The sequence below is a fragment of the Spinacia oleracea genome, chromosome 4 (genome assembly GCF_020520425.1).
Source record: "Spinacia oleracea cultivar Varoflay chromosome 4, BTI_SOV_V1, whole genome shotgun sequence".
NCBI lineage: Eukaryota > Viridiplantae > Streptophyta > Magnoliopsida > Caryophyllales > Amaranthaceae > Spinacia > Spinacia oleracea.
The window spans coordinates 177,535,139-177,558,345 of NC_079490.1; the positions used below are offsets into that span (position 1 = coordinate 177,535,139).

Below are 23,207 nucleotides of genomic sequence, written 5' to 3' on the forward strand. Positions count from 1 at the left end.
CGCTTTGGAAAATGTGTCTAAAGTATGAAAACTTTGACCGTAAATTCCCACTATTATATACATCAAAATGTTAAATGTAAGATCTTGTTAGATTGGTCTCGTTATTCATTTTGCGAATATTAACTTTTTATAATTTTTTTCATACAAAATTAGATATATTAACGGTCACACATTGCACCAGAGTCCGTACAAATAGTAAGTGTAAAGATCTTTTTAAAACGGAGGAAGTATTAATTAATATATCTAATAATTTTTATTTGTTTTTTAACAGGGAGACTTCTTCATTTTAGGCTTAAACCATGGTAAAGACTTTTTCATTTTAAGCTTCCACCATGGTAGAAGCTCAAACACCAAACACCAAAAATCTCTACCACAGTATAAGCTCAAAACGAAGAAGCTTAGGTAGGTCTCTTTAAATATCAATTAATATTTTTTTGTCAACAATTTTTTTTAAAATATATTTAACCGAATGCATCTTGTATTCTTATTAGTAATTGGTTTGTTTTTTTTTTTTTTTTTTTTTTTGACCGAGTAATTGGTTTGTTGATCTCCTCTAACACACCCCATTGAAGAAATATCTCTTCTTTCACATTTTGCACACACGGCATCATTTGTCTCACTTAAACCTTTACAATCTCAAATATTATTTCCAAACAATCACATTATATATTTGCTTCTTCTTCTACTACTACTGATGTTATTCGAATGGAACACGTACAAGAGGGGGGGTGAATTGTAATTTGGAACTTGCTTCTAACTTTTTGCGGAATTATAAAAGAAACTTAAAATCAAGTATAGAAAATAATGCAAGAGAGAATTTAGCGTGGAAATCTTCTTGAAAATTATCAAGAAGACAAAACCACGACCACGGAGGATTTTAACGACGAGCTCTCATTCATCAAGCGAACGACCCTGTTACTAACTTAATTGGAAACTCTATCAACCCAAGTTCCCCGTGAACTTAGGATCCCATACAAAGAGTATAACATTCACGCTCAGTTGTGTTTAATACTCTCTCAAGACTTCACTCAAAGCCTTTCCAAATACAATAGGAACTCACTCAAGTTCCTAACCCAAACTTGTTACAATATATGAGAAGCGTAGAAGAACTGTAAAGGAACAAGAACTTTAGTGTAGGAACTGAAGGAACTTGGAACTGAGGAACTGACTCATAAACGTGGAACAAATATATTTACTTTAATTACCTTCCACGTAAACCAGACTCTGTGGATCGGAATGACTGAGAAGTCAGACACCTTGGAATGAATGTTAAGATCCTCTTTTATAGTGTTGGAACTCCTAACTGTTTTCCCCATAATCTCTTCAACTAACAACCATATTCCCATGTTCCTAGGCATGTACCCATGACCTCTATAGTTCATGAGAACGTGGTATATGAACGTGGATATAATGTACTTGGGGAACAAGCTAATACCAAGTAATGCATCCTAGTTTCTACGCGTGATCCTAACATCAATAACTAATATGTCAGTTATATTAAACGTGATATATTAAACGTGATTTAATAACTGATTTCATAGGATGCCCAAGTTAATAGGAACCTACCTAATTAATCTACTGATGAACGTAAATTAATATTTGACTAACCTAGGATACCCAAATTAATAGGACTCTAATTAATTAGTTAATTCCAAGATACCCAACTTAATAGGACTCTAATTAATTAACTAATTAATTCCAAAATATAAAACATATTTATCTTATTAAGAATCCTAGACTTAGTCAATTACCTATTTATTTAAGGACTTTTAATCAAATTAAAACTCTTAAATAAACTATCCTAAATCATGTTTATATTCTAAACTTACTGACAATTAGATTAATGCATACTGACATTATATTTAGGATGCAGACCAAGTTCCTAGACACGAGTTCCACGAGTTCCTTTTGATACCTTGTTCCATTACCTTTCACGTTTCCACATACTCACATGAATCCTAGAAAATAAAATCTTGTTTCTTGTCTTCATGTTTCATGCTGCTCCGCATGTTGATTGTTCCCCAGGAACAAGTGCTCCGCATGTTGGCTGTTCCTCGGGAACAAGTGCTCCTCGGGAACAATGGTTGATCCTCAGGAACAAGCATCTTTAGGAACAACCATCTTTAGGAACAGCCATCTTTAGGAACAACCATCTTTAGGAACAACCGTCTTTGGGAACGGCCGTCTTTGGGAACAGACGTCTTTGGGAACAACCGTCTTCGGGAACAGCCGTCTTTGGGAACAGCCTTATTTGGGAACATCCGTCTTTGAGGATCAACCATCTCTTTCGGGATTCCTCTAGCTCATCTGGAGTTCTAGTTCTTCCGAAGGAACTTTATAACTCCCAACTTCTCTAGAGTTCATCCTTAGGAACTGCTTTGCAATTCCAGCTCTGGATACAACTTGAAAACTACGTTAGTTGATTACGTTAGTTTGTCATCATCCAAACCATATTGGCTCAACAACTGCTAATTCATTACCCAATAATTTTTCCAAAGAATCTGAAATAATTAAATCCCTTCTGTTTGGATTCTCATCAAAATTAATACTGGAGCATTCAATTTCTAGCAATTTAATTCAAAAAAGAACGGAGCTTGTCCTTCATTATCTGTCGGATCTCCCATATCGCCGGATTTTAAAAAGCCGTTATCTGGGTGGAGCGGGTTCCATCCTTGTCGCCGGAGGTGGAGCACCGTGGATCAAGCTAGTCTCATGGTGGCCGGAATTCTGGGTTGCAGGGAAGGAGAAGGAATTGAAGTTCCGGTAGTGTAATTCTGGGCTGCCGGAATTCTTGGCCGGAATCTGGGTTGAAAGTGGCCGGATTCTGGGTTGAAGGTGGCCGGATTCTGGGTTGTTGGGGTTTATTACTGATTTAATGTTTTGATGCTTGATGGAGGAAGTTGGGTAGTTGCGGTAAAAAAAGTAAAAATATGAAGGATAAATGTGGTGAGGGTAGTTGTGACATTTAATAGGGCGGGTGAGTATTAACGGTACGGGGTTTAGCGCTCCAAAAAATACAATCACACCACGGACACCCCTTCACCAATTTCTCTCTCCTCAAACACTTGCCACTCACTACTTCTCCGGCGACGCCACTACGGCAAGGCGGAGGCGACTCACAGCCATCGTATCTTCCACTATCGGCTTTCTCTCTCCTCCTCTCCAATTCAAACCATCAATGCTCATCTTCTAAGGTACTTGAACTCATCTCATATTTCCAATCCCCTCTTAATTTTACTTCTAATTGTCGCCCCCCCACCCAATTTCTAAATGGCGCAATTGATTTTTTCCCTAATTTGTAGGATCTTCTTATAATCTATAAATTCATCCCTTAGTTTTAGCATATTCTGATTTGATTGTGTACGCGATTTGTTGGATTACTGTTTTTCTTGGTACTATCGCTATTATCTTCTTGACTGCTGGATTTAGCTTAGTTTTTTTTTTTAGTTAATGGATTATTGTTTGTAATATTTATACGACATTGGATTATCAATCTATGTTTTTGTGAAATTGATGATATTATCATTGAAATTCTTATTTTTATGAAATGATTTGGTTTTGTTTTTTACTTGAAATGGCGTTTTAGTTTGAATTTGTCTTTGATAAAGTCATTTTTTCTGCTTATGGGATTATTTACATTGACAATTCGTAGAAGTTCATTCATCGGTATATTGTACAAGTATGATGCTCTTGCATTTACTTAGCCGAATTCGTGCCACATAAATAATGTTGTTCCTCTCTCTTTCTAGCCCAGCCGAGTTCGTGCAACGCTGAAAAACGAATAGGAAACAGAAGTGAAGAAAGAAATGAGTGAGAGAAAGAGTGAAGATGGGAAGTTATATACATCAGTAAGCAACACTGAAGTAGATTCGGATCGACCCAACATCGAAGATTATCTCTCTGAATCCCTCCCTGAGCCCCATGGCAAGCTTCGTTTGTACTCCTCTTTCTCTCTCCTCCTCCTTTCTTTTTCTTCCTACTGTTTGATCGCTTACTATTGTTCTTTTAAATTTTAATGAAAATATAAGTATTGTAATTTTGGATTGAATTGACTCAATTACAGGAGGGACTTGATTGATCTTTCTCCTGTTCTTACTGAGGCTGCTGGTGCCATTGTTGATGTGAGTGCTTTACTTTTATTTTCTTTTTTATTGAAAAGACAACTCGAACAAAAAGAATTAGGTTTTTTGTGCCTTCATGTTGTTGATTTGTTGCTTACTCTGTTTGTTTAGATGTTGATTAGTTTGTGAATGTTGTTTGCTTGTGATTTTCTTTATAGGAAAACTATTTATGTTTAGCTGTGGTTGGGTAAATCTTGTTTGTTGCTGGAAGATGTTTCTATAATACCGTTATTGATAGCACATTATACCACAATTGTTAGATTGGTTGGTTGTGTTAATTTTTTTTTTTGGTAAGAAAGCCAGAAAGGTAAATTTGTAATGTATTTCCAAGCCATATTTTGTAGTGTAATTACTCTACTGGGGTTAGTTTAGAAAAATGTTGTAGATCAGCTTTGTTAACATCCTTCCAAATTTTGATCTTACATAGGCTGAGAATTTTGTCCAAGAAAATTTTGTTGGTAATAACTAGCTTAACTGCATGGGGGAACCCTTTCTATTTACGTAATGAAGGAAGGAAAATGGTTTAGGAAAGGTGAAGAAGTTAAGCTCTCTTTCCCCTCCACGTGCTGAAGTGGATTATTCCAGTACATGCATTTGAGAAGAATTGGGGATTCTAAGTTTAGGTTGGTTATTGTTTTTATGCTTTAAGCGTTAACTATTACTACGATAAAGGGATGGATTTGCTTCTTTCATGTACACCTGATTATTCTAGAAAAGGGTTGATTGAGCATAGATTCAACTTGAATGTAAAAAATAAATAAAACAGCTGTCTTGATGCTGAAAGGGAGGGGTAGGAGGAGAAGGAGAAACTTGGCATATTTGAACTGGTATCATCTGTTGAGAGAGGGAGGGAGATTGAGTTCAAATAGGTGCATACTCCGTAGGTGACATAGAGTTTGAATAAATATTACATTTGTGGAGACTACGTATAAGTAGCATATAGCAAAGCATGGTAGATTCGCTGCTCGAGGGGAAGATGGTTTATGGCCTTTATGCTTTGAATGAGGGAAATACATTTCCGTATGGTGGTTGCTTGATGATGAGCCTGTGTGGTATAGGTTATAGCCTATCACTATATTGTTTCTATTTGATATAATCCATTAAAGAAGTTCCTATTGCAGTGTGCTATTATCGAACCATCTGAATCTTGTGTCCGATTTATAAAGATGGAACTATAGGAAGTAAATATTGCTTGATCAGAGGAAAGGATCGTAGTGTAAGGATAGGCATACAGATGGTAGTTTGAGTCTGCTCAAAATGGAGTTGATGAAATAAAAAATGGCTTAGTGATATAGAAGAGATATTAAAAGAACTCTAACCTGGTCAAAGTAAATGATTGTAACGACTTTACCTATTCCGTCGCTCTCAGTCAATAAAGTTTCCTTTCTATATCTTTGATCCTTTCAGCTATAATTTCAAATGATTCTTATGTCCTTGTCTTGGGCTGTAGGGAATGTGTAAAGCAAGCGCTAACAAATTGGATATGAATGTAGAATTCCGTTGGTTAACAATTCAATTGTTATGTTATGCATCTGGGACCACATCATGGTCCCGGTTTGCAGTCAATAGAACATAGTTAATTTATAAATATGCAGGTAAAATGTCTGAACATAGATTATTACTAAGTACTAACTGTATGTTCCTTATCTGTTCATGTTGATATGTTCATATGAAAATTTCTCTCTACGTGTATGTTTAAATTTTATCCGTTATAGATGTTTTAATGATGCTTCTTCTTTGTGATCAGAAGTTTATGCTGCATGTTCAAGACCGACCGATTTTTTGCTGATGTTTATTAAATATTAATATAAAATTTTATCCTGTATGCTCAGATTTATTTACTTAGATGGTAGTAAGAAGTTAAACCTACATGTTCAAAAAACCGTGATTTGGGAGCATGATGTGCATCATGCTCTGGGATGCATAAGAAAATTGCAAAGGCCTTGTGCCATGTGTGTTTTTGTATTTGTTCTTTCCTGCGTACTATATATATATAAATTTATGAGTATCATACCTGCAGGTAATACCTGACTTTCAATGTCTTGTTTTTAATTATCACATGTTTGGGTTATGACTTCTTTCAACTATCTGTGCTCAGGACTCATTTACGCGTTGCTTCAAGTCAAATCCTCCAGAGCCCTGGAACTGGAATATCTATCTATTTCCTCTGTGGTGTTGTGGAGTTGTTGCAAGATACTTGATTATTTTCCCAGTAAGGTTAGGTTTCAAAGCGATGAATTCGAACCACTTTTTTCTTGAAAGTTATGTTAATAATACATCACAATAAGATTAGAGGGTAGTGGAGTTAGTATCTTTGATCTGAGCCTCACTTATAAGGAGTCTACACAAGACATGACAGTATTCATTCTACAAAAGATGATAAATTGTTTTGCTTGTTCATACTAAAGTCATTTTTACCCCTCACAAGTCACGAGAATGTGAAACAATCGTGTTAAATACGTTGAGCGCCAGTTAATGTTAATGGTCAGACTGAAATGAGCTGCATACAGATTTGATTAGAAATGAGCTGCAGATATGTTAATGGTCAGATTGAATGAGCTGCATACAGATTTGATACACTATGATGGCGAAGTTGGTATTGGTATCTCTTGGTACACTATGGTGACTACTTAGAGTTTTCCACATTCTTTTTGTTGTGCTGATGTTTATTTATTTAATACACCCAAAAGAAGAGAAGAAAAGAGGGGTACCGGTCCCCTCTTTTCAACTTCTTCGGGATAAAAAGGAAAGTCAGATAATTCATTTTTTATCCAGATTGTAGTGGATGCTTTAAGGCTGTTTGGACACTTAATCTTTTTCTTATAGGTCTATGGGAGTTATTTACGTATAAAAGAGCTCCTAACCCTTGTAATGATGCTAAACATTTGCAGTGGTGCTACTTCCCGGCTGACACTTGTTTGCTGAATTACCACAGGGTCCTCGTTTTGACGCTTGGATGGATTATTTTCCTGTCTCTCTACATGCCAGTTCATTTCTTATTGAAAGGACATGATAAGCTGAGGAAGAAGATAGAGGTACAGTTTGTCTGAGTTCTTTTGCATGTTTTTTTTAAAATTTTTTTTCTTCCCTCTTCCAGTTTAAGCTATAATACATGTCTAGGAAATATGTAACTATTTCCCGTAAACACATGTACTCCCTCTATTTTTTTTGTTGGTTACATTTTCTTATTGTCATCCGTTTTTTTGTTGGTTACACGTTTACTATCCCACACAAACCCCACTTGCAACACTCTCTTTCCTATTTTTTCTATTACATAAACCCCACTTGTTTCACTATCTCTCCTATTGTTTCTTACACAAACACCACTAACTTTCTTCTCCCCTCCTACTCTCTTAAAATCTTGTATCTACTAACCAACAAAAAACGGAGGAGTAAGAGGAACATTTTTTTGTACTTTTGAAAAGTTACCCAAGAAAAAGAACAATTGTCTCCATGTGTTAATAGCAGCATTGTCTATACTGCATATTTTAAACAACAGCATCAGTGATCAGTCATGTTAGGGCAAGTTCACCGGCAGTTAGATATAACAGTTGGACCAATCACACACTCCCCATGTCATTTTATCTTAATAAATGATTCCTCGATATTTTATCATTGGTCCATTTAAAAAAAGGTGACAACTTTTTCAGACATCCGAGTTTAGCATGCATTACTTTCATTTCCACACAGAGGAGTACACAAGTAGCCAATCTGAAATAGCTGCATAGTATGCAGGTTTATATGATTAATGTTGAAATAATAGCCTATGAAGATGTTCTGTGATCATATGGTGTTAAACACCATCCATCATGTTAAACGTTGTCTGAATTTGGATAGCTCTGATTGTGCATTTCACTAGTTAGCAGTAAGACATATATTGTCTAGTTCCGCCGTCTGTGGATTTAGTTAAATTACACATGTTACTCAGGTTCTCTATTATTTTTGTTATGGGTAGTCCTCAAAATACCTGCTGAGACCACATTTTTTTCATTTGTTTTCCTATCAGCGTTCTCTCGTGGAGCTGATTTGCAGTTTCTTTGTTGCATCGTGGACTGGAGTAATTAAGTATCACGGGCCACGACCAAGTGTGAGATCTAAGCAGGTGATAATTTTTTTCTGTCTTGTTTTCATCAATGTCGTTCCCATGTTATACAACATTTACACTGAAAATTGCTCTTTTGTTTTTTATTTAATCAGATTTTTGTGGCCAACCACACCTCCATGATTGATTTCATTGTTTTAGAACAAATGACTGCATTTGCTGTGATCATGCAGAAGCATCCTGGTTGGGTCGGTAAGTATTTCAAAGTAATGGATATGCTATCAGTACTCTTTGCATGTTCCACATTTGAGAAGATGCTGTTTTCCGCAAGCTTTTTGCAACTTACGGATTTTCTTTCTATAGATTTTTACTAGAAATTTAATGCTCAGAGGATACAGGTTATTAAGTTTGCTGTTAAGTTTGTTGATCTGTTGAACTTTTTTATTATTTTTTTCTCCGGTTGCAAATAGAGTGTTCCAGAAGTGAAGCATTTCATGTTTACAGCTTAGGGACGTATTAATATGATAATATGGCAAAGTTGCACTCAGGCATCGAATAGGATGAGATAAATGCATTTAAATGTCTGAATATCAAACGATTCAAACATAGCATTTCTTTGTTGGTCTATTTGCAAAGGGTGATTTCATGTTGTCCTATTGGTGCAGGATTGTTACAGAGTACTATTTTAGAAAGTCTTGGATGTATTTGGTTCAACCGCGCAGAAGTAAATGATCGTGCTGTTGTACAAAGAAAGTGTGTATCTGAAAATGTGTAAATTTTGTATTTTACCTAGGCCTTTCTAAACTCTAAGCTTACATATTGCAGGTTGAGGGACCATGTGCATGGGTCTGACAATAACCCTCTTCTGATATTTCCTGAAGGAACTTGTGTTAATAATGAGTATACAGTCATGTTTAAGAAGGTAAGAGGACTTTAATATGAAGTAATTTATGAATGCCACTGTTGTTTACTTTTGAGTTTTGAATGAAATTTGTGAACAGTAACTTGGTTTTTAATGCAAAACTATCATTTTTCTGTTTTTTGTTTTTGTTTTTATTTTTATTTTGTTTAGGGTGCATTTGAACTTGACTGCCCTGTTTGTCCCGTTGCTATCAAGTACAACAAGATTTTTGTGGATGCCTTCTGGAACAGTAAAAAGTAAGTGCTGCTAAGAGCTTCTTTCTCGAATCTGCGTGTCAATAAGGAATTAAGGATATGCTGAAATACTGGTTTGGTTGAATTTTTTTGAATTTGATGTTCTCTTAGCTTCTTCAGGCATCCTTTAAATTTTCAGGAAATGTTCACAATTTCATTTAGCTTGTTTTAGTAGGATTCTTCTTGTTTTAAACCAGCAAGATGTGATATTTTTAGGTGGTTGACTGGTTGCTTCATTGTGAGTTCTTCTTGTGACTGCAAGTTGTGACTCCAGGATTTATTATCTCTATTTTCTAGTTAAGTTCTCAACTTCTCATAGCCTTGTTGAAGCAAATACCTGGAAAAAGGAAAGAAAAAAAGAATAAAGTGAAAAGATACTTGATCTCTATGCTGAGCCCTAAATGTGCATTATGCCTGTTCCATGAGCTGCAAGAAAAAAACAATTTAACTAAAAATATTCTCGATTTCTGTGTGCCAGTACTTATCCATTACTATTTCATTTTCATCTTTTTAAATCTTTGATAGCTTTGCTCTTTTGAATGTCTGGTTATCTTGGGGATATTCTGAACTATGTATATGCAGGCAGTCATTTACTACACACCTGCTTCAGCTAATGACGTCTTGGGCCGTTGTTTGTGATGTTTGGTATCTAGAGCCTCAAACAATAAAACCTGGAGAGACTCCCATTGAATTTGCCGAGAGGTGAATAAATATTTCTCTCTCTGGTACATTTTTATAGACATGTTATGTTGGATACTGGATCAATTTGTTGCCTATTGTATCTATCTCTTTTTGCAGGGTCAGAGACATGATCTCTCATAGAGCAGGCCTGAAAAAGGTTCCTTGGGATGGCTACCTGAAGTACTTACGCCCTAGCCCTAGGTTCACAGAGAGCAAGTAAGCCCCCTCCCCCCCCCCCCCCCCAATTATATCTACGGCGCCATTGGACTTAATTTGCCTAATCGTTTACTTGAGTGTACTTCTATGAGTTCTATCCATCTTGTCCTCGTCAGAAGGCCTATAAGTAATCTAACTACTGTAACATTGCTTCCTCTTTGCCCCCCCTCCCACTTATGTTTCCTGTGTTCTCATTTTTAGGGAATGCTTGGATTGGGCGTTTAGGGGTAATGTATCAAGGGGGTAGTAAAAGAAAAAACAAAGAGAATGAAGGTGGATGGAGGTGGTGGTAGTCTGGTAGATTAGATAAGGTAGTTGTTGTGTTGGGAGGAATTGGAGAATTCTTACACTCATTTTGAGAGTAATAATTACTCAGTATTCCCCCAAAGTGAAGGTAATAAGTCCTCCCTCCTTGCATCCTTTCCACCATCACCAAAACTCATTTCCGTTCTCTTATTTTGTCTTCATTATATCCTTGATGCATTGCCCCTGATCCAGCTTTTCCCCACGATTAAAATGGTTCCATTTCAAGTTTCTCTTGGGTTTGGATGGTGGGATAGCTATTTGTTAAGCATGAAATGTATGTCATTGAGGGATTGAAATTCCCCTATGCTTTAGATATAATATTGGCCTGTGTCAATGGATCGATCTCTAAATCCTCAGGGGAAAAGCTTGATTTTCAATGTTTTGTACTTTTGTTTGAGCAGGCAACAAAGCTTTGCTGAATCAATATTACGACGTTTTCAAGAGAAGTGAAGTTCTTATCCAAGATTCATGTCCATCTCTCGGTGAGCTCCTTTCGACAACTTGTTACTGTATTTAGCAATCAGCTGCTTACTTGCTGCTCTTCATCCATAAATAGAACATAAAGTTTTTTGTTACATGTGACTTTGCACGTAGCTGCCTTAGTGCCTTCCCTTTGATACGTTCCATAGGAAGTTTTTGATTTGGGAGACATGTTTGATTAGAAATTCTTTGATCATCATTTAAGTTGTAAACTTTGAATTGTTAATATGAGCGCTTGTTTACAGCACTACGAAGAAATGAAAACCAATTTAGATGCTTGTGCAGTTTATTTCGATACTATAGTTGTAATTTTGCCCTGGTCATTGAGGGATTGAAATTCCCCTATGCTTTAGATATAATATTGCCCTGTGTCATTCAGTGGTTATTTTAACTTGTGAACATAATCCCTTGGTAAGTGCTATAAGTCTACTACTTACGGGTAACACTTGATAACTAGAGTTGCTTGCAGATGGAATTTTTCTAGTTATGCAATTGATATAATTCGTTTGCAATGAATAACTCGACCAGAATCAAATTTAACGCGATCCAAAATCTGAAATGGCTTGACTTGACTGGGACCCAGATTGACCTGAGTAGACAAATAGGCCTGACTCACAACCCAAACATTCAATAGGACGTTTCTAATAAATGAGTGTGGATGTTAAGATGCAGGATCTTCTTAACTCAGACTATCACAGACTACAGAGTGAAAGAACTCCTAATTAGCCGCCTTCCAATGATTATGTGGCTATACCCTTACCTTACTGTGGCAGGGCACAAATTCATCTGAAGGGGGAGTAGGAAAAAAAAAAAACATGTGCGGGCATGAAACATGGCATGTATTTGGGGTTATTCTTAGGAATTAGTGAAGACTTAATGATTTTAGTCTTGTCTAATTTGTCCTACCTCATTAGTAAACGAATCTCCAAGCAAATGCACACAATAACATGCATTCCTGAAACACTTGGATATGGATATTTTTTTCGTGGGCTCTTGATCTGAGGTGCTTAGGTAGTAGTTTATTTCTCTTAATTTATGCTGTTATCATCTGTTGATTATAACCTCGAGGTTAGGTATTGGATTGTCAGGGAGTTGCTACTTGCGAATTAGTTATATGTGATTAAGCATTTTCCCGTTAGTAATTTCTCGGAAATCGGACGTGAGGGTAGTTTAAGACTTTAAGCCATGCAGTGATTTAGTCGATGAATTCGATCTGTAGGTCTTCCATAGTCAAGGTCGTTAAGACCCCCTTCCTGAATGATTCCATGACTTGTTTTGTATTCAGTATTTAAATTGGACACTCAGACACTTTTATATACGGAGTACGAACTACGGAATATGGAGTATGACACTTCACTTTTTCTGATTCTTTTTTCATTTTACAATGTATATTTTCTTGTTTATAAAAAATGTTGTCAGCAGGCCCAGTAGTAATAATAACCTTTGAAGAAATATTTTGGGTAATTTTTGTTCAAACATTACAGAAGATGCTTCTAGCTATTTACTCCGTAATTTTATCCAATCTTTTTACCAACGAGTACCTCAGTCTTTTTTTGTTGTCGTCACTCTGGCAATATAGCCTGATCCAGTCTTTAAAGTTCTTATCTACTGTAAACACTAACAGTCGACATCAATTGCGGTTAAATAAGTACTTGCAATTGATCATCAAAGTATATTACCTGTACCAAGCTTTATTATAAGTGTAAACAACCTAAGCATTTGACTTTTGGAAACCAGAATGAAGGAGAAAGTGTTAAAGTGGCACACGCTACATTGATAATTCTGGGTTTGACTTTTTTTGGTCATCGCCGGGAGCTTGAGACGCCATTATTGTCCAAGTATTGAAACTTCTAATTTTCTAATCCATTATTTTTCTCTGTTATCATAGCCATATGACCCTGTTTTTTGTTTTTTGACTTTTTTCGGGTGTCACCCTCAGTATCCTATTCATAAATTAGCGTATGTATATTATGTTTTGATATAGAATAGAATTATACCAAGTACTATTGATCTACCTAGCATTAGACTATGTTCAGGCCGAACTAACCCATCTTGACTGGCATTAGAATTATTAATATTATTAAGAATTTCAATGTTACAAGTTTTGTTGTAAGTCATTATTAGTATGAGTTATCATGATATAAATTAAAATGACATAATTAAGATGTTGTCATTAAGGAAAGATAAACACAGAAACACAGACTACACTAGCTTTATGCTTTCATGTGAACGAGCCAAGTTTTCCACTTACGCAACTTGGTTCCACCACGTCGACAATCGAATGGGAAAGAATTGTAAAATGGAAATTGCCCCCACCCCCCACAGCCCACAGGTCCACAATCCCCACTTGAATGATACAGTAAATACCATCCAACTAGCCATTTTCGTGCCATGGCATACTTTTCTTTGGTCTAACCATACATATCTAGTTAGTCTTGGGTTTGGTTACTCAATATATGTAAGATAAGTGAAGTATATGTGAAAGTTTTCCCTATTAGATCTTTGTAAGATAACAATTGCTTATGGATCACGTGAAGAACCATTTGCAGCAGTACGATTCCATCTAGCCACTGACTACTAATCCTCACTTGGATATTCCATCGGCACTCTGTAGTCAACAAGATATAAATCATTTCGTCGACAACAATTTCTCTTATTTTTGTCTCTGTTATTTTTGACAACTTAGATAGCAATTTGAGATAACACTGGCCTAGTTTTCATGTAAAGAATCCATGTTTTTACGCATCAAAGAACATGATTTCCATCATGTACAAAATTATGCCATAGTTTGGTTATAGCAAAGTCTTACACGTACAAAGTACCTATATAAATCCGTAATTTTCCTATATAATTGTTGCATTATGTTAGGTTTCCTATACGAAGTTGCACCGCGTTACCTATAATTGCTTCAGAATTACTCTAATACCCTCCGAAAGAAAGAACATCCTTCTCCCCAGTCCCACCCATTTGTTTAGTTGACTAGTATCCTCTGTAGTCAAAGTCCACTCAATTCTTCCACTCCTTGTTTCCTCAACCATCCATCCAATTATCCAAACCCGTAAACCCAACATTAAATATCTCTCCTCTTAAATTAAAACTTGAGAAACTAAAACAGAAAGCACTCTCCATCTTTTTTCTACTTTCCAGCTAAGAAGATGACAACTCTCTTTTCTCACCCTCAACTCCTCCTCCTTCTCCTTCTACCACTCTTTCTCATCCTTTCGCCACCATCCGCCACCGCACAAACACCACCCGTGTTCCGGTGCACCACCAGGTCTACATGTAGGGCACTAGTTGGCTACATCTCGCCCAACACCACTACACTCGGCCACATACAATCCCTCTTCGAAGTCAAAACTCTCCGTTCTATCCTAGGAGTCAACAACCTCCCTCTCAACACCCCATCAAGCTACACAGTTAGAGCTAATTCAACGGTCAGGATCCCTTTCCCTTGCCGCTGCAACAACGGTACAGGAATGTCTAACCGTGTACCTCACTACACTGTAGTACAAGATGATGGGCTCTTCCACATAGCTAATCAGGTGTTCTCGGGTCTACTGGATTACAATCAAATCGTGTCCGTTAATCGCATCAGGGATCCTAATCTTATCTACGTGGGCCAGAAGTTGTGGATCCCACTTCCTTGCAGTTGTGATGACGTGGATGAAAACCCGGCGGTTCATTATGCACACGTGGCCACGGTTGGGAGTACTGTAGGTCAGATTGCGGCAGAGTTTGGGATGAGTTCGGAAAGTTTGATGAGAGTGAATGGTATTTCTGATCCTAGGAGCCTCGTTGCTGGCCAAGTTCTTGATGTCCCAATTAGAGGTTTTTCTTCTAATCCTCTTTCTTTCCCTCCTATTTATTTTCGCCGTGTTCAACTTCATCATAGTCACGTTAATAATGTAGTTTGGCTTAACCTAACAGCTAAATACATAATTGAATCCAATTAAATATTTTACTATTTGTGTATTATGCTCACGTTACAACATAATTATATTATCAATTTTGATCGTTAAAGCGCTCCCAAAATGAACAAGTATGCAGTAAAATAACTATCCTTAGAATCTTCAATGCAACATTTAGGAAAGTGATTTTAACTCACTCGTTGTGTGAGCACTCACTTTTATGCTCTACTCAAATAAAATGGTTTTATATATATTTATGTCATGAGAAGAAAACATAGTAATTGACACATGACACATGACACAAGAAAAACAAGAATTATTAAAAATTTGGTATCCATTCATTTTTTTCACTTTTAAAACTAGTGTTACGGACAGATTCGAATTTGAGCATAAATGACAAGTAGAAAAATAGTTCCGAGTTTGGATTTTGTAGTCAGAAAAAGCCTGCTATAAATAATGCAATGCACCCATGGGTTTGCAAATTGCTTGTGCACGTGCTTTGCTCATGAGCTTTGCCTACTCTGTTCTTAATTTCAAATATCTCTACATTAAACAACAACCAAATTGGGCCATAAACAATTATTCAAGGTTTAGCAGCGGCAGTAGTTTGTATATAAATATCACTAGTAGTATTTGACTTTTATGTTTGTATGATGGCATGGTGCTAAGAAAAAGAGGACCACATATTTTTGAACATATATTTTAATATTTAGGCCATGTTCTTTAGCGGTAAACAAATTGAATAACAAATACGAAGTAGTAACTAATAATAATAAATTAATAATTATAAATTATGAATAATTAACATGATAATAATAAATAATCATAAATAAATAATTATAATGATAATAAATAAAGAAATACGGAGTAATAAATAATAATAGTTATATTAATAGACTTAAACTGACTGAACTGAATTAAATCAGAAAAGGAAAGGGCTTACACAAAAAGTACTATGTATAAAGTATGTCAAATATGAGCTTGGTAGTCGGTCTTAGACATTTTGTGTATTCTAGAGGAAATAATTATGGACCTCTAATAATAAAACCAAACCTAGTATAGTGAATTAAGATAAAGATTGGGGTCCAACCTTTTGGTTTTTTCACCTTTAAGGACCTACACCTTTTTTTTTCACCCTTTGGGACCTCAATTTAACTTTCCGGCCATTTAACCTACCTTTAACTCACCGGTGGTTAATTTCTTGTTCATAAATTTATAAATGGGGTCCAATTTTTTTTTATTTTTTTTATGAGAATTTAGTAGTACTAAAATTTGTTATATTGGTGAAATAATTTGATGTATGCAGAAAACTATGTTAAGTTAGTGTATGAATTTATTGAGATAAATAGAGCAATTGTGCGTTTGTACCTGTATTATTTTCTTGTTCTTAAAATTATAAATGGGGTCCAACTTTTTTTTTCTTTTTTGCTTTACAATTTGCATGTACGAGTACATCTGCATTATGCTATTTCAATGCCCCTAAATCTATGCAGATGCTCGTAATTATGATTGCAAAAAATTACTCCGTATATGATAACATTGATTAACCAAACCTTTATATAGGGACGCTTAATAAATAAAAAAATTCACGTTATTCTCAAAATTTAGAGTCATTGTGCTATTATATAACGAGACCCCAAAAACTCAAAGAAACAACTACAAATTTTAAAGCATATAAAAATAAGGTACTAATATATCATATGAATAAGAAACGTCACTCGTCTAATTTCAAATCTTGTTCAATTAAACTTTGTCTAATACTCCGTAATTATTTAATTTTTGCATTTAAATTTAATTCGCAGGGCAAAAAAAATATAAAATCGTTTTGTAAGAAAGGGAAAAAAACATGAAAGAAACCATAAATAAATTAAGAGATTAGAAAAAAGAAGTTAAAAAATAAAACAATTTTTATAAAGTTCATTAGATGGGATATAATGCTTCCCCACGCGAGTACTCCATAACCACTAAGCTGCTATGCATTTTATTGTTACCAGCATGATTTAATTATATACTTAATTTATTTCTTAATATATTTTTTCATTTTTTTTTTCAAAAATAACGAGATTCTCTTTGGACCCCTATAAAACCATACAGGTCTACCCCTGTCAAGGAGGAACAAAACGATTTGATAAATGTACATTAAGTAAAGGTATAATATCCCTAATGTACACAAATATAGTCATGAAAGAGATTTGTCAGTTAATCTTCAAGATTAACGAGCGAAGTATATCGGGTGGAATTTTCTTAACTAAATTGCCAAAATATACAGTCTATATATTAAATATACAGTCTCTTCTATGATCAAATTATTTTCTTTTATTTTTATTTATTTTAAAATAGCAATTATATATCTTAGATTGTATATTATTTTCAACATATTTACAAAAATGCCACCCAATATGCATATTTCCTTAATGTTGAAGAATACTCGATTAGGAATTTTTGTCGTTAAAATCCCTGTCCTTGTTAAAAAACGTTGTTCCCTGTTTTTCATCAATCACCAACACCAAGATATTTCGTTTTAGTCATCGAACACCCAGAAAAAAATATACGAAGTATATAATATTAACTTTTAAAACTTAAATTTCTTCTACTTAGACTTTTTTTAAAAAAGATGTCCTCTATATCAGCTTCCTTGACATCGCCACACTATGCGGATCCAGTGCCATAATACCCAGGCCAACATAACCGCAACTTGTGCCATTGGGGCAATTTTGCTTTTTGTATTCACCTTTTGCCGCCATTGATGTACAACTATGTACACACCATGTACAGGGTCATTCTTATTGGTTATAACGGTTTCAACATTTATTGCGAAATAAATAAAAAGTTGTCAAAATAATGTACAATTAATCAAGGGGTCAAACCTTTTTACTAAAGGGACTAAACTTTCACATTAATGTGTTAATTATGGCTCCCCCTCAAAAAAAAATTGTGTTAATTATGGCTGAAAATTGCTTTATAGGTCCTAAAGGGTGAAAGAATAAGTTTCGGGTCCCAAACGGTGAAAAAATGAAAAGGTAAGGCCCCAAAGTTGTGCTTAACTCTTTATTATACAACAATAATATGCTGACACGTGTAAGGGATTAACCTTTTAACCATGAGGACTAACCTTTTAACTAAGGGACTAACCTTTATGATTTTTTAGTTGATTTTTGGCCGGAAAATGCTTTATAGGTCCTTAACGGTGAAAAAAAAAGGTTCGGGTCCTTAACGGTGAAAAATTGCAAAGTTGAGACCCCAATGTTTAGCTTAACTACTCCTAGTATAGTTAAAAAGTTATAAAATTAAGCATGAATTCTTAACTTATGCAAACCTTGATATTATGGATTAGTGCTTTCTAACATAAAAAAAAAGTAAAAAAATAATTGAAGTTTGTGGTCCTCAAATAATTTGCTATCTCCAATTTGCTCCCGTGTTTGGGTTAGCATTAATGCCGTCAAATCATAATGGAAACAAAGTACTCCGTATAGGTATGGACTGGTTGGTGCCTTGGTGGGTATGGGTTGACGTCACATGATGACATGACTACATGAGTCAATGACATGAATCAGTCGGCATGTTGGATCTTAGCCCACTAAAACTCAAGCCTCATGGGCCCAATCCATTTACTTTTGTCATTTTATTGGCCCGCGGCTGTGGTGTGTTGCTGACCTTGCTGTTTTATCGCTGAGTGTCATCTTGTACCTAGCCAACTTGGATACATCTTGCTGTTAAGAATACGGCATTATGTGCTAAAATAATCTCTCTTAAAGTAGAAGTCCTACCTAATCAAATGATAGAATATGGCATCAGTATAATGAATATGCTTTCTAAAAGTGCAAATCCAGCATTTACAAATTACAATTGGCATCATTAATTAATTCACTAGAACTTGATAGTAATAAGGAACTCAATTCTAATTAAGCATAATCATAGGAAATGTACATGAATATAGCTGTTAAATGAACTTAATTTCTTAATATTTAATTAGCAGAAATTTAACACTGGTGGTCATATATATATGACGCATTCATTTTGTCTACATATTGCAGCTTGTAGTTCAAGTGTGAACAGCAGCTCCCCTGACTCCTCCATGCTAGTCGCCAACGGCACTTACGTATTTACTGCCAACAACTGTGTTATGTGCAGTTGTGCCGCCACAAATAACTACACGTACGATAAGTTCTTTCTTTGTATCTCATTGATTCAGCATAAGTGATTCAATTTAGCTACTTACTTAATTGTATGGTTTGTTTTAGGCTGCAATGTCAACCATCAGGACTTAGAGCAGCAAATTGGCCTACATGTCCTGCTATGCGATGTCCTAATTCAAATTTGTCACTTGGTAACTCGACTGCTCCATCTAGCTGTGGTCGCACAACTTGTGCCTATGCTGGTTACAACAGACAAACCATTCTAACAACCCTTGCTGTTGAAAACACTTGTCAGGGTAATCTTCTATTTTCTTTCATCATAATTCCATAATTCCATAATTCATAATTCATAATTCATAATTCATAATTCATAATTCATAATTCATAATTCATATGCATGCATTCTTAACCGGAATTATCATATCATTTTCTTCTTTGCAACATTATTGTAAATTTCATGCATATTTGTAGTGATTAATTTGATAAAATTTGTGTTTGTCTTAATGTTATTATATATGCAGCCCCAGGATCGACTGGTGACAGCAACCGAGCTCCGGTGTTACATTCAGGTGGTTGGAATTTGGGTATTGTTATGCTATGTCTTCAGATGATCATGCTACAGAGATTTCTGTGATTCGTTTATACTTGGAAATCTTATTGTGTGTTGTACTACATTACAACTTTCATTTTGTTTTTCTTTACTGGGTACATGTTTTCTTTTTTTAAGATTGCTAAAATTGGATTTAGTGTTGTAGGTGGTAAATTGTTTTGCTTCTATATATGGTTCAATAAAAATGTTTTGAAATTCGATTTAACAGTGAAGGAAGAAAATGGTTAAATTGTACCTTTATCAAACATACTTGTAGAGAAACCTTGCTAAACTGTTAAAATATACTCCACCTATCCCTTTTTGTTTGCTCAAATACCACATTACAATCAAAATATATCGTCAACAATTCAACACTATTCGGTACGTTAGGGCCTATCCTTCTAAAATCACTGAACATCTACGATCTACATTCCATTTGAACCAACCCAATGAATCTTAAAACTTTGCAACTCGAGGACTCTTCTTTCGTTTAGTTTTGGGTTGCCTCGTTACTTTGTCCACAAAATAAGGAAACTAATCACGCCATCTTTGAATCCACAATTACCAAGTAACATTTGACTCACTTGGTAAAATTCTTATCTTAATTAAGTCCCACTCGAATAGTCAAATCCTACTACATGAGGATGTTGGTGGTGGAGATCCTTTTATCTTTCCTAGGGCTGTAAATGAGCCGATATGTTCGCTAACAACTTGCGAACATGCTCGGTCAAAGCTCGTTTCATAATTAATGAACGAGTTTGAACAAAAATTCTAGGCTCGATAATGTTCATGAGCACTTGTTCATAAGCTCGTTTATAAGCATGTTTATAAACGACTTCACGTTCGAACGAGCACTTGTTCATAAGCTCGTTTATAAGCCAAGCTCGAACAACTTCACGTTCTGCTCGTTAATGTTCACGAGCACTTGTTTATAGCTCATTAATTACTCGTTCATAAGCTCGTTTATAAGCATGTTTATAACTCGCTCGAACTCGAAAAGTAATTTAAATGGAATAAAAATATAAGTTTTTTTTAAAATTTATGACCCTTAAATGTCAAGAAATCTATAAAATGGAAGGGAATATATTACATAGTATAATATCCCATAGAAAATTCCAGTCATACGTGTATTTTGTGATCTTTCTCCTTGATTATATGATTTAAATCAATTTGACGATTTCTCAAAACTCGATTATTAAGCTCGAATAAAACTCGTTTAGCTCGACTCGAACCCGGGTTCAAGCTCGAGCTAAACGAGCGAGCTCGAGATATCCTAATGCTTAGCGAACAAAGCTCGAACAACAATTTGCAAAGCTCGGTTAAGCTCGAGACAAGCTTGAACAGTGAAATTTCTTATTAAACTTAGCTCGAACAAGGTGAAATTCGAATCGGCTTGGCTCATTCGCAACCCTATCTTCTTTACCCCTTGCATTGAGAAAGGTTACAAGTTAAAACGACTACCTCACTCTTGCATATTTTTTCTGGGTGAGAACTGAGAAATAAGGGTCAAGCCCATTCAATTTATAAGAAAAAACACACAAACAGAAGTAAATAAAGCCACACAAACTTCTACACTACAAACAAGAAACTAAATTTAGTTTCTTGTTCTTTTTTCCTCAAAAAAAAAACAAGAAACTAAATTTAGTTTCTTGTTCTTTTTTCCTCAAAAAAAAAAAACAAGAAACTAAATTATAAAACCGCAGCCGAGCCAACTAATGCATATGAATATATCGCGACGGAATTCCGAGATCTAGTGATATCATAAATTGTTAAATTTTGGAGAATCCAATAAGGAGGAGAATAATGGGCATCCGTCCTTATATATATCTTATAACAAGTAGATATTTTTTTAGGAAAGAGTTTTTTGTCGGGAAGATTTTGCACTAGGAAATGACATGTGTCATTCCTGGTGTATGTTTTAGTATAATGTACTAGATGTGGGACAAATTCATATGCGGTAACATTGGATTTCAACAAAGACATAAAATGGCATGAAGAAGGACATGCACATATCGCATTACCGACGCAGAGCACACAGGGCAGGGCTGCACAACAGTACAAGATCGGACCAGAACGGAACCCGTTTGGACAGGAACAAAATCAAGAAAATTTGTGGACCGAAGATCGGACCGAACAAATTCTGGTCTGGACTAATTTTTCGGTTTGGTTCGGGTTTAGACCAGATTGGACCAAAATTATTGATTAGGCCTTCATATAATTTTTTGAGATTATGTATTTCCAAACAAAATATAGTTAGAAGATCTTTTAAACTTTAATTCTTCATTTTTAAGGGAGTAGAGGTGGACATAGAAGACTAAAGAGTAGGAAAACAAAAGAAATAACACATGAGGACATTAAAGAAGATTAATGATTTATTTAATATAAATCGGGTCAACCCGTTTGCACCTGCAAAAGCCGAAACCAAAATTTAAAGGACTGCAGACCGGACCGAAATCAATAGATCCGGTCCAGATGGGTTCAAAACAGATCCGGTTTTGGTCTATTCCCGGATCCGGACCTGATTTTGGACCGCAATTTGGATGGTGCAGGCGTGTGCACGTAGCTCTAGGTGCACCGGGATTAAAACGACCAACATTAAACACAAAACGCGCGTTTTCATTAAATTTCCAGAAAAAAGAACAATGCCCTTGAACAAAAGAACACCCCTGAACAAAAGAACATTAAAGGCTCTGTTCTTTTCAGTTATGTTTATCGCGTTTTTATTTGATTTTTGTTATTTTTGCGATATATATTCTTCTGGGTTTTATGTTTTGAATTCAAACTGTGAAGAGGAGAGAGAAAGTCTAGGTTTTCTAAAATGGGTTTTAGAGAGAGAAATTAATGAAAATCCCCAAAAATTCGTTGATTTTTCTGCTTCAACATCAAATTAAATTGATTCTTCTTCTTCAAATCTGAATTCTACAGCTGATAATCAGATTTTGGGAGGTAAATTTTCAATTTTGTAATAACAAATGGCATGTTTTGATGATTTTGATTTTGTAATAGTTGTGTTTTTGATGATTTTGACTATTTTGATTTTGTAATAATCGTGTTTTGATGAATTTGATGATTTTAATGAATCAAATTATGTAATAACACGCTGATTTCGTTGAAATCGATGATTTTGAAGATTTTGATTATGTAATTAAGATTTTTTCCAGAAAAGAACAGTTTTACGTATTAAAAGAACATATGCTCGAATGAAAAGAACAGTTACATTATGCTCGTATTAAAAGAACAGTTTCATTATAGTAGAAAAATAGACCATTTGCGTTTCATAATTTGTTCTTTTATTTTATTGTGTTCTTCTTTTTTATTATATTCAATTTTATTTGCATTTCATAACTTGTTCTTTTTATTTTATTGTGTTATTTTTCTTGTTACTTTTTATTTATCCTTTGTTATTTTGATTGCGTTCTTTTTCTTGTTTTTATACATATTAACCTATTATTTTTTCAGATATTATGAATAATGTGCTTGATAATTCATAACAGAATGATGAAAATGATGATTCCGAATCATATGTTATTGTGGGACAAAGTACTTGACTTGTTCTTTTAGTCTCTATATTTG

The 23,207-nt window shown here is 35.1% G+C and overlaps 2 protein-coding genes across 3 annotated transcripts; both read left to right on the forward strand.

The window, feature by feature from the left end:
- The first annotated feature begins 2,285 nt into the window (after positions 1-2,285).
- LOC110788208 (glycerol-3-phosphate acyltransferase 9-like) lies at positions 2,286-11,296 on the forward strand. 2 transcript variants are annotated; one of them, XM_021992844.2, is made up of 13 exons: positions 2,286-3,194; positions 3,750-3,937; positions 4,064-4,121; positions 6,220-6,338; positions 7,057-7,156; positions 8,128-8,223; positions 8,319-8,415; positions 8,829-8,916; positions 8,989-9,085; positions 9,236-9,321; positions 9,901-10,020; positions 10,117-10,215; positions 10,923-11,296. In XM_021992844.2, the coding sequence occupies exons 2-13, from the start codon at positions 3,807-3,809 to the stop codon at positions 10,969-10,971; spliced, it is 1,140 nt and encodes a 379-aa protein (XP_021848536.1). In that variant the 5' UTR covers positions 2,286-3,194; positions 3,750-3,806; the 3' UTR covers positions 10,972-11,296. The 2 variants fall into 2 exon arrangements, with proteins under 2 accessions (XP_021848536.1, XP_021848538.1); XM_021992846.2 differs by having other exon boundaries at positions 2,327-3,194; positions 3,755-3,937.
- A 2,754-nt stretch (positions 11,297-14,050) lies between these two features.
- On the forward strand, positions 14,051-19,860 carry LOC110788209 (lysM domain-containing GPI-anchored protein 2). The gene is made up of 4 exons (XM_021992847.2): positions 14,051-14,829; positions 18,944-19,064; positions 19,151-19,341; positions 19,567-19,860. Exons 1-4 carry the CDS (start codon positions 14,157-14,159, stop codon positions 19,677-19,679), a joined length of 1,098 nt encoding a protein of 365 aa, XP_021848539.1. The 5' UTR covers positions 14,051-14,156; the 3' UTR covers positions 19,680-19,860.
- The last annotated feature ends 3,347 nt before the right edge of the window (positions 19,861-23,207 follow it).

What these genes read in the sequence shown, in the direction of transcription:
- LOC110788208 (XM_021992844.2), top strand. Translation starts at nt 3,807, where the DNA reads ATGAGTGAGAGAAAGAGTGAAGATGGGAAGTTATATACATCAGTAAGC. An exon ending in AGCTGAGGAAGAAGATAGAG is followed by an intron (nt 7,157 to 8,127) that starts GTACAGTTTGTC and finishes TTTTCCTATCAG; the next exon opens with CGTTCTCTCGTGGAGCTGAT. An exon ending in GCCTTCTGGAACAGTAAAAA is followed by an intron (nt 9,322 to 9,900) that starts GTAAGTGCTGCT and finishes ATGTATATGCAG; the next exon opens with GCAGTCATTTACTACACACC.
- LOC110788209 (XM_021992847.2), top strand. Translation starts at nt 14,157, where the DNA reads ATGACAACTCTCTTTTCTCACCCTCAACTCCTCCTCCTTCTCCTTCTA. An exon ending in TCTTGATGTCCCAATTAGAG is followed by an intron (nt 14,830 to 18,943) that starts GTTTTTCTTCTA and finishes TACATATTGCAG; the next exon opens with CTTGTAGTTCAAGTGTGAAC. An exon ending in GCCGCCACAAATAACTACAC is followed by an intron (nt 19,065 to 19,150) that starts GTACGATAAGTT and finishes GGTTTGTTTTAG; the next exon opens with GCTGCAATGTCAACCATCAG.